Here is a 15,620-nt window from a genome sequence, read left to right as displayed (position 1 = left end):
AATAAAAAAAAATTGTGAAAATCGGCCCAGCGGGGCTTGAGAAATCCTCCTGCGCAGGTTACCCCGAGCTGAGCTCGGGATAACCGGCAAGGAGGTTAATGCCAAACGTGCAGTTAAATAATTACTAAGCATCATTTTTGGGACTTCCAACACTGTAAGTTGTGCATACTTTATGAAGAGAAGCTTGAACAGAGGTGCCAGAATAGAGTAAAAACCTTTAAAAACTGTTTAAAAAGGGTGGCAGTGGTGGGCTTACCTCCCCAACAAGTAAAACTCAGACTGTGTTGATTCAAGTCTCAATAAGGATCCCGTTTATTTAAGTACTCCACAATGCAATGCGTTTTGCAGGTTCTATCCCACTTCATCAGGCAATCAAAGGAGTAAGAACTAGTACAAGTCTGGGTCCAAGCCAAACACCCCTGTCAAAGTATGTTAGTGCATACTTTGCTCTATATGTATATATATATATATATATATATATATATATATATACATATATTTATGTCTATGTAATATATGTATATATATATATATATATATATATATATATATATATATATATATATATATATATATATATATATATATATTGCATTGTTTAATGCTATATAAATACATAATATAAATAATAATAATAATGGAGGACATTACACTGTGGCTATGGTAGGATTGGAGTGTGAGCTCCTCTGAGGACAGTCAGTGACATGACTATGTACTCTGTAAAGTGCTGCAGTAAATGTCAGTGCCATATAAATACAGAATAATATCTCACCTCTCTGAATGAGGCAGTTTCTCCCTATACATCAGTTCAGAGGGCAGCACATTACCGCAGCGCGGACTCATGGGTAATATCTGAGACGTCACACTGATGATGGCTTCCCAGTCCTCGGCTGACTAGAGAGAGAACATAAAGGAACATAGAACAACCAATGACTCCTCAGCTAATAACATAATACCTAAGGCTCATATCAGTTGGAAAGACTAATTATCACAATATAATTCTAAGCTATAAATAGCATCCGCTGGCCTGGGACAATTTTATTTGGATTGGTTAGGAGATTTTTACATACGTTCGTAATGCCAAATGATAATTTCCGATCGTTCATACAAATAAGCGTCCATGATCGAATTGTATCGCTAGTGGCCCCCAGGATGAGGCCACAGACACCAGTAACATTCCAAACTAATTTCTTAAAGAGGAACTGTCACGAAAAATCTTTTAAATTTAAAACACATACAAATAAGAAGTACATTTCTTCCTGAGTAAAATGAGCCATAAATGACATTTCTCCTATGTTCCTGTCACTTACAGTAAGTAGTAGAAATCTGACATTACCGACAGATTTTAGACTAGCCCATCTTCTTGTAGGGGGTGTTCTCAGGGTTTTCTTTATTTTTAAAAGTACTTTGTGAATGGCAAAAAAACTCAAAACCTACATGGCCCTGTGTGAAAAAGAAATTGCCCCCTGAACCTAATAACTGGTTGGGCCACCCTTAATAACTGCAATCAAGCGTTTGCGATAACTTGCAACCAGGGGCGTAGCAATAGGGGTTGCAGAGGTTGCAACCGCATCGGGGCCCTTGGGCCAGAGGGGCCCCGAAGGGCCCTCTCTCAAATACAGTTTTAGCTCTCTATTGGTCCAGTGCTCATAATAATCACTTCTATAGATACTTTGAATAGTAGTAATGATTAATAAACTGTTCCCCACCCCCTTCTTGCACCTCTGACACTGTAGTTGCCATTGGCAGGTTTTGGTGCACCGTATCAATTGTTATGTATAGAGTGCTTGGGGGGGCCCCATTGTAAAACTTGCACCGGGGCCCATAGCTCCTTAGCTACGCCACTGCTTGCAACAAGTCTTTTACAGCGCTCTGGAGGAATGTTGGACCACTCATCTTTGCAGAATTGTTGTAATTCAGCTTTATTTGAGGGTTTTCTAGCATGAACTGCCTTTATAAGGTCATGCCACAACATCTCAATAGGATTCAAGTCAGGACTTTGACTAGGCCACTCCAAAGTCTTCATTTTGTTTTTCTTCAGCCATTCAGAGGTGGATTTGCTGGTGTGTTTTGGGTCATTGTCCTGCTGCAGCACCCAAGATCGCTTCAGCTTGAGTTGACGAACAGATGGCTGGACATTCTCCTTCAGGATTTTTTGGTAGACAGTAGAATTCATGGTTCCATCTTTCACAGCAAGCCTTCCAGGTCCTGAAGCAGCAAAACAACCCCAGACCATCACACTACCACCACCATATTTTACTGTTGGTATGATGTTCTTTTGCTGAAATGCTGTGTTACTTCTACGCCAGATGTAATGGGACACGCACCTTCCAAAAAGTTCAACTTTTGTCTCTTCGGTCCACAAGGTATTTTCCAAAAAGTCTTGGCAATCATTGAGATGTTTTTTAGCAAAATTGAGACGAGTCTTAATGTTCTTTTTGTTAAAAGACAAGACAAGACAAGACAAATAACATTTATATTGCGCTTTTCTCCTTGCGGACTCAAAGCGCCAGAGCAGAGCAGCAGCCACTAGGGCGCGCTCTATTGGCAGTAGCAGTGTAAGGGAGACTTGCCAAAGGTCTCCTACTGAATTAGTGCTGGCTTACTGAACAGGCAGAGCCGAGATTCGAACCCTGGTCTCCTGTGTCAGAGGCAGAGCCCTTATATATAAAAAGTGGTTTGCGCCTTGGATATCTGCCATGCAGGCCGTTTTTGCCCAGTCTCTTTCTTATGGTGGAGTCGTGAACACTGACCTTAATTGAGGCAAGTGAGGCCTGCAGCTCTTTAGATGTTGTCCTGGGGTCATTTGTGGCCTCTCGGATGAGTTTTCTCTGCGCTCTTGGGGTAATTTTGGTTAGCCAGCCACTCCTGAGAAGGTTCATCACTGTTCCATGTTTTTGCCATTTGTGGATAATGGCTCTCACTGTGGTTCGCTGGAGTCCCAAAGCTTTAGAAATGGCTTTATAACCTTTACCAGACTGATAGATCTCAATTACAGTACTTTTGTTCTTATTTGTTCCTGAATTTCTTTGGATCTTGGCATGATGTCTAGCTTTTGTGGTGCTTTTGCTCTACTTCTCTGTGTCAGATAGCTCCTATTTAAGTGATTTCTTGATTGAAACAGGTGTGGCAGTAATCAGGCCTGGGGGTGACTACAGAAATTGAACTCAGGTGTGATAAACCACAGTTAAGTTATTTTTTAACAAGGGGGGCAATCACTTTTTCACACAGGGCCATGTAGGTTTTGAGGTTTTTTTCTCACTAAATAATAAAAACCATCAATTAAAACTGCATTTTGTGTTCAATTATGTTACTTTGACTAATAGTTAACGGTTTTTGATGAGCAGAAACATTTAAGTGTGACAAACATGCAAAGAAATAAGAAATCAGGAAGGGGGCAAATAGTTTTTCACACCACTGTATATATATATATATATATATATATATATATATATATATATATATATATATATATATATAAAATTCTTAGAGGTGGCTTTAAATCTTGTAGGAAATAGACTCCACCTGGGTTACTTCCCTACCTCAGGCTCATATCGGATCATGATGTCGTAGTCCATAGGATACGGGATGTTGTCGATGTGGAACAAGAGACCAGCGCCATCTCTGACTCGGGCGAAGCCGGGGCCGGTCCAGGTGATCATGTGATCAGGAGAGTGTTCCCTGCGGATGATCTCAATGTCAGGCTGCAGAAAGGAACAGGAACAGGAGATGAAGGTCATTCTGACTGCAGTGAGTGGCTCCTCCCGCATAACCTACACAAATTCTGAGCTCCTTAAAGTGTATCAGTGGCGACATGTGACATGATGAGATAAACATGTGTATGTACAGTATAAAACATATTAATAACCAGGGTGCTTTACTGGTTTTATTTTGCTGCCTGAAAGAGTTGATTTTTAAGAATTTAAGTGGCAGCTTTTGTCTTGTCAGTACCTTGTCAGGAATATAGTAAACATCACTGAAAAGCAAATTACAGCCATAAAAGTTTTCCTGGCAGAATACATTTTTCCACATACTTCTGAGAGCAGAGGGAGCGAGAAAGGGTCAATATAGTTCATGTATTTTCATTTAGGGACACTTAATAGACTGCAACTGAGCAGAGACAATAAAACATTCAGGTCCAGTGCACACCAAAACCGCTAGCAGATCCACAAAACGCTAGAGGTTTTTGGAGCAGATTTCAGAGCAATTCTAGGCATGTTTAGAGATGTTTTCTAAACATACCTAGCGGTTTTGGGTGCGTTTTTGTGTAGCAGATTACAAATATTGTTACAGTAAAAGCTGTTACTGAACAGCTTCTGTAACAAAAACGCCTGGAAAACCGCTCTGACCCAGTGTTTTTCAGAGTGGTTTGCGTTTTTCCTATACTTTACATTGAGTACAAAACGCTTCAGAAAACCGCAAACATGCAGCAGAAGGCACGTTTGTGGTTTGGAAAAAACCTCAAACCGCTGGTGTGCACCATCCCATTGCAATACATTAGCCAAGTGTTTTTACAGGCGGATGCGGCCGGCGGATCACACCTAAAACTGCTCAGTGTGCACTGGGCCTCAATCTACTTTTTAAATGTTTAAATATAAAATAAAATCCTGGGATGACTAAAAAAGTCATTTTAGGAGTAGGAGGATAAATATAATTGTTTATCTCATCAGTTTATTTTCACCTCGGGTTCACTTTAACCGCTTTCGGCCCGCAGTGATTGAAATCTGCGTCCTGTTTGGAGGCTGTTATTCCTGTCAGGGCGTAGATTTCATTTACCAATGGCACGTAACGTTTGGTACTCACCTGCAAATTTTTTGCATTTGTAATACAAAAATTTCGCATTTCTATTGACTTGAACTGTATGCGATTCGCATGCTGGATGCAAAAAAACGCATATTTGTAGGCCGTCTTTTTTTTTTTCTGAAGAGAATTCGATGCGAAAATTCATATTATAACACCGCAAGAAATGTAATGCCATTGACATTAGACGTGCTGCAAATGAAAATTCTCAAAAATTGAATTCTGTCATATGGACCCCTTAGTTTAGAATTGGGTCGGAATTGACAGGCAGTGCATTTGATTGGCCAAGCTGCATGTAATTCAGCATTGCTTGCATTTGGTTGACAATCTGATTTCCAAGGGCACCTGTCAGATGGGTGGGTTGCTTGCAGAAAACTTTTGCAGTTAACCTTTGAAAGGTTCCCCCATTCAGTTCCAGTAGAGGAAGATAAATAGCAGCCCATAAGCAGTACATGCATCATGATAATGTCACATCAGACTCATCACACTCACCTTCTGCTGCAGTTGGCGCGCTCTGCGTTTGGATGCCCTCTGCTGGAGAACTCGGATGGTTCTGCGGTGACGGCGTAGTCTCACTTTCTTCCCGTTCTGAATGGCATTGTAGTACTCCACACAGTCTGTCGGGGCCTCTGGTTTAGGGTTGCCCTTAAAGAGAATCTGTTCTCTAAAATTCTTACAATAAAAAGCATACCATTCTATTCATTATGTTCTCCTGTGCCCCTCTGTGCTGTTTCTGCCACTCCCTGCTGCAATCCTGGCTTATAATTGCCAGTTTTAGGCAGTGTTTACAAACAAAAGACATGGAATGTGATAGGCTGAGAGGAGCTCAGTCTGTGACTCATACAGAGCTGCAGGGGGCGTGGAGACAAGGGTATGTATAGCTTCTATCCTATCACAAGCTGAACAGCACATTCCAGCCTGAGTGCCTGAGCCCGACAAAGCCGTCAGAGGAAAGAAGATTAGATTATATAACAGAGATAATACAGCCACTGTGCAACTAGGAAAGGCTGCAGTAAGCCAGACCACATTAGAACAGGCATAGGAACTTATAGGATAGAAGAACTAAGGCTGAAAATTTTGTTACAGGGTCTCTTGAAGAATAGAGGTATATTAACTATCAGATATTGGCATTGCTACCATTTTAGTTCAATGGTCTTCTACCAGAGGCTCAGGCTCCGAATGTAGCTCCTGGAGAGTCTCCTACTGCAACTGCTCATTACTGCTCTGGCTGACCACATAACCGATGAACTGCAGGAGCCCCCAGTGGTGTAACTATAGGGGAGGAGCCTCAGCAACCTCAGGGGGGCCAAAAAGTTTGATGGGCCCCCAACCGGAGCATGAAATTTGGGCTAATGGATGATCTGGGCTCCCCACAGGCGCTAATGCAAATATTGGCTATAAGGTGCCCAAAGCAGAAAATTGGGTGCGAGATAATTGTAGTTTTAAAAATGTCATTATAGTTTTTAAATTTTTTTATCACATTAGAAATAAGAACTTTATGGTTTTTGACATTTTTAATGTTTAGTATTTAGAAATGATTCATTTTTAGGAGTTATCATTTTGAAATGTATCGTTTTCAATATTATAAGGTGAGGAAGGGGTGTTTTAGGCTTAGGCGTCAGGAAGGGGGTTTTAGGGTTAGGCATGAGGAAGGGGGCTTTAGGGTTAGGCAGGAGGAAGGGTGGTTTAGGGTTAGGCGTCTGGAAGAGGGTTTTAGGTTTAGGCGTCAGGAAGGGTGGTTTAGGGTTAGGCATCAGGAAGGGAGGGTTCTGTATTAGAGTAAGGTTAGGTTAAGCTGTGGGGGGTTTTAGGGTTAGACATCAGGAAGGAGTGTTTCAGGGTTAGACGTCAGGAAGGGAGTTTTTAAGGTTAGGCATTAGGAAGGGGGGTTTTAGGGTTAGACATCAGGAAGGGGGTTTTAGGGTTAGACGTCAGGAAGGGAGTTTTTAAGGTTAGGCGTCAGTAAGGGGGATTTTAGAGTTAGACATCAGGAAGGGGGGGGGGGGGGGGTTAGGGTTAGGCATCAGGAAGGGGTGTTTTAGAGTTAGACGTCAGGAAGGGCGTTTTTAAGGTTAGGCATCAGTAAGGGGGGTTTTAGGGTTAGACATCAGGAAGGGGGTTTAAGGCATCAGGAAGGGGGTTTTAGGGTTAGACATCAGGAAGGGGGATTTTAGGGTTAGACATCAGGAAGGGTGGAGTTCTGTGTAAGAGTAGGGAGTAGTAAAATATTGTTAATATATACTGATATTTTATTACGATAATCTACACTATTTACACTTTAAAAACGAAGAATATCGGTAGATATTAATGATAATTATATTAACTAAAACATGCGGCAATTTTTCCTCTTCCCCCTATTTCATGCACTCCCCTTAACTACTAACCTTCCCTCCTACTAATACAGAGGTTCATCCCTTAGATCAGGTGGTTTTGTAGCTGCTCTTGTTATGGGTGTGAAGGTCACGTTTGCCTCACTTGCTTTATGACTCTTGCAAGGTGGGCCTCCAGGCTGTGAGGGTCACCAACTGGAGGCAAGATAAGGACTGTGAACATTTATATGTTGACATATCAAAGTTTTGTGGGAGGCCCCAAGCTTTGTAGTTACACCCCTGCAGGAGCTTCTAGGACATTTTCTGGAAATGGGACTCCGATGGTTAAAGAGAACCCGAGGTGGGTTTGAAGAATATTATCTACATACAGAGGCTGGATCTGCTTATACAGCCCTGCCTCTGTTGCTATCCCAAACCCCCCTAAGGTCCCCCTGCACTCTGCAATCCCTCATAAATCACAGCCACGCTGCTGACAAACAGCTTGTCAGAGCTGGCTGTGTTTATCTCTATAGTGTCAGTCTGCTGCTCTCCCCGCCTCCTGCAGAACTCCAGTCCCCACTTGCATCCCTTCCCTCCCTGCTGATTGGAGGGAAGGGACAGGGGCAGGGACCAGAGCTCTGCAGGAGGCGGGGGAGCAGCTGAGACTGACACTACAGATGTAAACACAGCCGCACAGCACGGCTGTGATTTATGAGGGATTGCAGAGTGCAGGGGGACCTTAGTGGGGTTTGGGATAGCAACAGAGGCTGGGCTGTATAGGCAGATCCAGCCTCTGTATGCAGATAACATTCTCGGGTTCTCTTTAAGACTCTTATGACATAATGAGAAACTGTAGTGAAAATAATGTAATGAATGAATTTACTTTTTTTTTACAATATTAATTTATGAATTATTTAGTCAGTATTTGCCCATTATTATTTTATTATTATTATTGCCCATTGCTCAAAAATCTATCCTCGCCCTGAAACGTATTACTGGCGGAGACATCTTTAGTCCTGTCATGTGATCGCTGAGGAATGTTTGTTTACTGATAGAGACCCTGGACTAAGAGCAGCCCCCCACTGCTTATATGCCCCTCCTGCACTGTTACATGATTACTAACAGTTGAGCCTCCTAGTTGTGGGCGTCACCTCTGTGGAAGGGGAGGGATAGTGATTGGTGGCGGTTAGGGGAGGGGCTATATTAACCCTTCAGCAGCCAATTTATTTAGAGGCTTGCTTGTGCTCCAGGCCAATTTATTTTAGCACATTTTTTATTTCTTATTTGTTGCATTTCCCGGCTTCTAATTAGTACTGTTGTAATGTGTTTTTATGGCCACTTGTCTCTAGGGGGCAGTGTAAGACTGTAACAGAGGAAATCTAATTTCTCTATTGCCAGTGCTCTTTAATTTACCAACGCTGCCGACCAGACCATAAGAATGTACTAAATTAGGGTACTTGTGATGAAAGGAGCGCACACAATATTATCTTCATAAACATATATTACACGGTTGCGAAGACATTTTTTAATAATTGTCCTTTTAGGAATAATCTCAAAGTAATATCAGAGCTGGCCGCTGCGGCCTGAGCTCCGGGAGTTAACAAATATCAAGCCCTGATTAAGGTCTCAGGAATGTAAATGAGACAAGGTACGACATTGGCCCATCTCCATCTATTTGATCATGTTCCATTTGGTCAACAATGGTCCTTTTTAGGATGCAGGGCTGATGGAATTCCTTCAGCTTGGCATACAGACAACTGCAAACTGGGAGTTTCGATTGGCAGCGTAAAACATGCGGAATTCCTTTTTTATATTTTACATACTTATTGTTGTTAGCCTGGTTAATGTTACATTCTAGAACTGCCTTCTCCACCTCGGCCTGTTACAGTTTTTATCTGTCCATCTTTTTATTAAAGTCCAATTAAGGTGCCAATACATTAATAGTTCGCTCACTGATTGAATCTGATTGGAGACAAATCTGTTGCCTGGCCATACCCCACAGGCCGATTTCCGATTGATTTTAGCATGAAATCTCTCGGAAATTGGCCTTGTGACACCGCATCCGCTGCCTCGCCGGCCCAACGCTGTCCCCCCTAATGTTCTAATGTGCCCCCCCCGGTTCACTATACATTACCTGTCCATGTCCGCCACTGGCTCTGCAGCAATCCGCATACACGCTCTCCCCACGTGGTTGCCGGCGTACACATGGCCGCGTATGTGAAGTCACACATGTGCCCATGTAACTCTGGAAACCATGTGGGGCGCTGTATGCAAATTGATGCAGAGCCTGGAGCCAGCGGCAGACACAGAAAGGTATGTATAGTGCACAGGGAACTGAGGGGGGGCACATTTAACATCGGGGGACAGCGTCGGGGGTTTCGTCCTGGCCGCGCGTGTCCTCGTTCTCGTTCCTGTTGGCTAGAGCGTCTTGCAAAGACACAGTACGGGTTTTTCTCTCACTGTTTCTGTGCAGGATGCTCTTGTTGATGGGAACATGAATGAGGACACATGCGGCCAGGGCCGTGCAGTTGCAGCCGCTCACTGACTGTCAGTCGGCAGAAAACTAAACTAAGCCGCAGCGGGGGACCGGAGGATCATTGAGGACAGACACAAGCACAGGACGGCTGCAGGGGATGGTAAAAGCCCCAGATACCGTAAGGGAAAATCTGTCTTTTCCCCTTTAACCTCTTAAGGTGTTAAACCCCCCTAGTGACCAGGCCATATTTTACTAATTAGGCCACTGCAGCCTTAAAGCCCAATCTACACGATACGATTCTTTGTGCGATTCGATTACGATTCTATTTACGATCTGATTAAATCAGAACATGTCCGATCGGGATTCGATTCGATTCGATTCAATATCGAATCCCGATCAGAAATGTTGGATTTAATCTGATCGTAAATAGAATCATAATAAAATCACACAAAGAATAATATCGTGTAGATGGGCTGCAGGGCTGCAAAATTCAATACACAATTGACTCCCCACCCCTTTTCTGCCCACCAACAGAGCTTTCTGTTGGTGGGCGAGGATCACTCCCAGGATGTTTGTTTTATTTTGTTTTATTTTTTAGAAATAGTGTTTTTTGTCATTGAATAACCCACCCTCCCTCACCGCTGGCAGCCAATCACAGCGATCAGCTGTCATTGGCTTCTGCCTATGACAGCGGATCGCTCCTGTCTCCCGCAGGGTTACATCCGTGTCACACGGCTGTCCCCAGTACCGCGCTGCCTTAGATCGCAGGGCTGCACAGTGTTATTAGACGGTGTCTCCTAGCGGCGATCGCCACTGGGAGACTAAAGGCAGAGCGGAGCTCCATCATTCATGCAGGGATGTGCGCGCATCGGCGCACGTGGTCTCCTGCAATCCCCGCCCCTAGCACTTGACGTCAATTGGCGTGGAGTGGCTGCCGTGCTGCTCACGCTGATTGGCGTTGAGCAGTCGTAAAGAGGTTGATTCTGAGAATCCCAGTATTACAGCAGAAACAATGTATCTATATACATATAGAGGAGGGACTTCGTAGTCCACAGGAAGTAGATAGTGGGTAACTGTAAAGGTGCCCCCACATCAGAGGCGGACATAGGCACGTGCAGGCTGTGCAGCCGTACAGGGGCCCCATGCCCTCTAGGGCCCATGCCGCTGAACCACAGTTAGGGCATGATTATTTTGTGGGCTCTATCTATGTATTTCTCTCTGAATCCTATAAGAGAACAGTGATATTTGCTTGTGGCCCAGTTATACACAAGTATGAAATGTGTGCTACATTAACACAGTGCCTACAGAATGTAACCTAGATTCATGTACTTATATGTTATCAGTGGCGTAGCAATAGGGGTTGCAGAGGCGTACGAGAGAGAACGGCGCCGGAGACTTGGGCGCAGGACACAGCCAGTATATGGCTAATTCTGCTGCCGCACAAGTCCGGCCGTGTTAATTACTATTCCCCCTCCAGGCCGACATGGATAGTGGGGGAATGAAATAATTCGGCTTCCAGCAATAGCTGGAAGCCGAATTATTGTTTTAAAAGCAACTTCAGATCCGTCTTCTGACGGCGCTGAAGTTACTCCATGTGCCTGCGATAGCCGTAGTTCCTATTACGGCCTATGGTGGCGCCGGCTGCGCCCAAGTCTCCTGCGCTGCTGCGCCCAAGTCTCCAGCGCTGGATTTACCGTGTTCGTTGCAGAGGTAGCCACCGCATCGGGCCCTTGAGTCAGAGGGGCCCCGAGGGGCCTTCCTTCTCTCAAGCACAATATTAGCACTGTATTGGTAATAATCACTTCTATAGATGCTTTAAATAGTAGTAATCATTAACAAAGTGTTTCCCATCCCTTACCTGCATCTCTGACACTGTAGTTGTCCTTTGCAGGTTTTGGTGCGCCGTATCAATTGTTATGTATAGAGTGCTTGGGGGGCCCCGTGTAAAACTTGCACCGGGGCCCTTAGTTCCTTAGCTACACCACTGTATGTTATCAACATTATTTGGATCCAACCGTAATCATATGATTATGGCCACTGACATGGGGCCCCTTAATTTATTTTGCCCTTGAAACTCCCTGTCTTCCCCAAACGCCACCACATGGCGCATGTATCATGTGACGTCCCACACATATGCCTGGTGCTGCACGGGGGTGACTTGGGATGAGGGCGGGAGTCATGGCACCGGGACAGGTGACATTTTACACTGCATGGCAATAGGGGGTGGGGAACAGTTACAATTGGAGGGGCGGCCAGGCAGGAGGTGTCTGTCACGTTTGTCGGTTGTCGCAATATCGAACTCCGTTACCGCCTTGCATGTGATCGAACACTTTTGAACAGAGATCTTTCCAGCATGTCCACGCGTTTGACCAATGTTGGCCCAAAATCATCCGAATCATCGATCGGGCATGCTTGTTGCAGCACCAATTTTCATCTGATTCGATAAAATGTTTGAATTGGATGGTCAATCGGGCCACAAAATTGCTAGATGTATGGGCTCCCTAAGACCTCAGTGCTGCTCACAGGAAACAGGTTGTTGGGCACTGGCAGGCTCATGTTTGCTCTTCACCCTGCAAACCACGTCACGCCATGTTTCCCCAACACTACGTACCCCCTAAGGAATGATTGCAACTAGAGCCGGGACAAGGTCCGCTAGCACCCAAGGCTGAGACACCAAAGTGCGCCCCTCCATCCCTCCCACTCCAGCCGTCACACACTGATTGCAATTAGACTAAGACACGCCCCAGGGCCCCCAACCCCCCCCCAACACCTTAATCTCTAGTTATCTGGCTTGCAGTAACTGCTATGTATCCCCTTTTCTTATTTTTCTCTGCTTCAAACACAATGGTGGAATGATAGCTGAGTGAGTTGTGCACCCCCTCCTGAGACTGCGCCCTGAGGCTGCAGCCTCTCTTGCCTCTGCCTCGGCCCAGCCCTGCTTGCAACCATTATCTTGCATATTAGGAAGTAATAGACTGATAAATATGGCAGAGATAATGGATCTACTGACATCACCAATGCCTTACCGGTGTCTGGGGGTCGGTAGGGGATAGACCCCGGGCGTTTTCTGCTTCATACGTGTAGTAATCTAGCGGCATGCAGAAGTATCCAGGCTGGACATTGTCACACTGACGGCTTATAATATTGGGGCGGCAGGCACACTGGCCGTCCTCCTGTGAGCACCTGTGGAGACAAACACAAGACATCATTAGATGTAATTTATAGTGTTGTACCATATTTGCACAAGTGTTCAGTTTTTAGAGATTTTTTTCCTGCTACTCTGTTATAACTTCTGCTGCCTGTGTGGATCGCGTGGTTTTTATTTTCACACCAGTGTGCTTTAAATGTCACATGGTCACACCTGACTGACTAAATCCACAGAGGAGAGGTAGCAAGCTGCACTGGTATGGCAAGTACATTAAACCACATCACCCACAGTGCAAATGTGCTACATTATATCCAAGTAGTCTCTTTTATTACACCTGACTCTAAAACATGTGTGTAAAGTAGGCTACTGCAATTGCTCTGCCTCTTAAAACCAGCAGGTGGAGCTCTACACAAATATCAAACTCTCATTCGTCTAATGCTTACCTTCTTCCTAATGGTACGTACACACTTGCGACTATGGTCGTTTGAAACAGCAGCTTAATGATCGGTCTGCCGACAATCGGGGAAAGAACTTTACCAAACGATCATTAAGGACAATGACGAACAAACGATATCGGCACGATGAGAAAATCCAAAAGGAGGGATCATATTGAACGACAATCATTACAAAACTATATAGTGTGTATAGTTATCTGCCGAGCACGATCGTTACAAGGGCCAATGCGCCTGCGTTGGATTTTAGCCTGCTTCTGTAATTCCTTTGTAGTGCGCCTGTAAAGATTGCTACATTACAAATTTCAAATAAACTTTGTTTGCAAGTTAACTATCATATATTTGTATCTATTGTAACCCCATGTTTGTGTGGTTTTTTTTAATTGTATATAAATATGTACACAACATTACCCTCTGATTGTTCTTTTCTGCGAGAATGATCGTTAAAGGGACACTTAAGTCAGGAATAAAAAAAATCAGTTTCACTTTCCTGGGGCTTCTACCAGCCCCCTGCAGCCATCCCGTGCCCTTGCAATCACTCACAGAGCCCTTGTTCCCCCGCCGCCAGCTAGTTTGGTTTTCCCTGACAGGCCCTGACAGGGAGTCAGCGGGTGTTTTGTGCCTGTGCAGGCCTGGCCACGCGTATCCCTCTTCATGTTCCCGTCCTTAATAGCATCCTGCACAGGCGCAGGATGCTATTGTGGACAGGAACGCAAAGAAAAATATGCGTGGCCAGGCCTGTCGGTCTTGTCAGTGAAAACAAAACTAGCTGGCGGCGGGGGACCGGAGGCTCCATGAGTGACTGCGAGGGCACGGGACGGCTACAGGGGGCCAGGAAAGTAAAACTGATTTTTTTATTACAGGCTTAAAGAGACTCTGTAACAAAAATTGCATCCTGTTTTTTATCATCCTACAAGTTCCAAAAGCTATTCTAATGTGTTCTGGCTTACTGCAGCACTTTCTGCTATCACAGTCTCTGTAATAAATCAATGTATCTTTCCCTTGTCAGACTTGTCAGCCTGTGTCTGGAAGGCTGCCAAGTTCTTCAGTGTTGTGGTTCTGCTATGAATTCCCCCTTCCAGGCCCCTCTATGCACACTGCCTGTGTATTATTTAGATTAGAGCAGCTTCCCTCTTCTCTCTTATCTTTTACAAGCTGGATAAATCGTCCTCTGAGCTGGCTGGGCTTTCACATACTGAAGAATTACAGACAAGGGCAAAGCTGTTTGCAGGAGAAAAAAGAGCAGCCTGAAACTTCAGTGCATGAGAACTGCAGGGAGAAAGAAACACACAAATGATCTCTTGAGATTCAAAAGGAAGGCTGTATGCAGCCTGCTTGTGTATGGTTGTATTTTCTATGTGTGGACATGCTGTACATCAACCTACTTCCTGTTTTGGTGGCCATTTTGTTTGTTTATAAACAAACTTTTTAAAACTGTTTTTAACCACTTTTAATGCGGCGGGGAGCGGCGAAATTGTGACAGAGGGTAATAGGAGATGTCCCCTAACGCACTGGTATGTTTACTTTTGTGTGATTTTAACAATACAGATTCTCTTTAAGTTCCCCTTTAAAATGTGTATGATGATTGCTGCATCCCATCGTTGCATTCCAATCGTTCCAATATTGTTTGTCTGGTAACTATCGTTCATTGTAAACGATTGTTATCGCAAGTGTGTACGTAGCATAAGTCTGGCAAACTTATTTACAGTAGTAAATAAAAATAAATCACTATGTATTCTTCATTATTTTTTTTAAGGAGAACTCTAGTGAAAATGTTGACATCCTTCCCCCACCTCTTGTTTCCACCCCATTCCTTTAGATTGTAAGCTCGCAAGGGCAGGGCTCTCACCCTTTTGTGTCATGGACTGTTATTAATTTAATTGCTTGCACTCTGTTAGACATTTATACATTTTAGTCATCATGTTAAATTTGCAATTGTAATCAGCAGTGCTGTATCTTGTATCAGTGTTCATATTTGATGTATATCATTGTCTGTATCATTATGTATCCCTTGTTTGTTTACTTACATTGTACAGCGCCACGGAATATGTTGGAGCTTTATAAATAAATAATAATAATAATAATAATCCTTCTTCCAGTACAGCTATATCAGCAGAATCATTATTATTGTTATTATTATTGTTGTGTATTTATACAGCGCCGCGGAATATGTAATATGTAATAATAATAATATGTCCCTGACATCTTCCACAGCGCTTTTACTAGGGATGATTGTAATACGATTACGTGAAATTTTGAATACATTTTCCCAATTGCGCCCATACATAATTACGATTTTTTTTATATTCAATTGATTTTGTGTAATCGTTCGTAATTTCACCTAATTTTCACGTAATTTTGTCCCGACTTTAGCGGTTAATGGCAAAGCCTTCATACATGCTATTGTCACCAAAATTGCTACCTATGTTAAAGGA

General features: G+C 43.8%; 1 protein-coding gene across 3 annotated transcripts in view; it reads right to left on the bottom strand.

Moving 5' to 3' along the window:
- LOC137532282 (laminin subunit beta-1-like) overlaps positions 1-15,620 on the bottom strand; it is a 163,800-nt gene that overhangs the window by 65,412 nt on the left and 82,768 nt on the right. For all 3 annotated transcript variants that reach the window (XM_068252636.1, XM_068252635.1, XM_068252637.1), the window contains exons 14-17: positions 12,612-12,768; positions 5,293-5,445; positions 3,543-3,704; positions 773-894 (exon numbers count right to left, since the gene is read on the bottom strand). In XM_068252636.1, coding sequence (XP_068108737.1) covers positions 773-894; positions 3,543-3,704; positions 5,293-5,445; positions 12,612-12,768 — 594 coding nt within the window. The remainder of the gene's footprint in view (positions 1-772; positions 895-3,542; positions 3,705-5,292; positions 5,446-12,611; positions 12,769-15,620) is intronic.

Source organism: Hyperolius riggenbachi, chromosome 9 (genome assembly GCF_040937935.1).
Source record: "Hyperolius riggenbachi isolate aHypRig1 chromosome 9, aHypRig1.pri, whole genome shotgun sequence".
NCBI lineage: Eukaryota > Metazoa > Chordata > Amphibia > Anura > Hyperoliidae > Hyperolius > Hyperolius riggenbachi.
The sequence above is the reverse complement of the archived record's forward strand: the minus strand, read 5'-3'. Positions and strand labels throughout refer to the sequence as shown.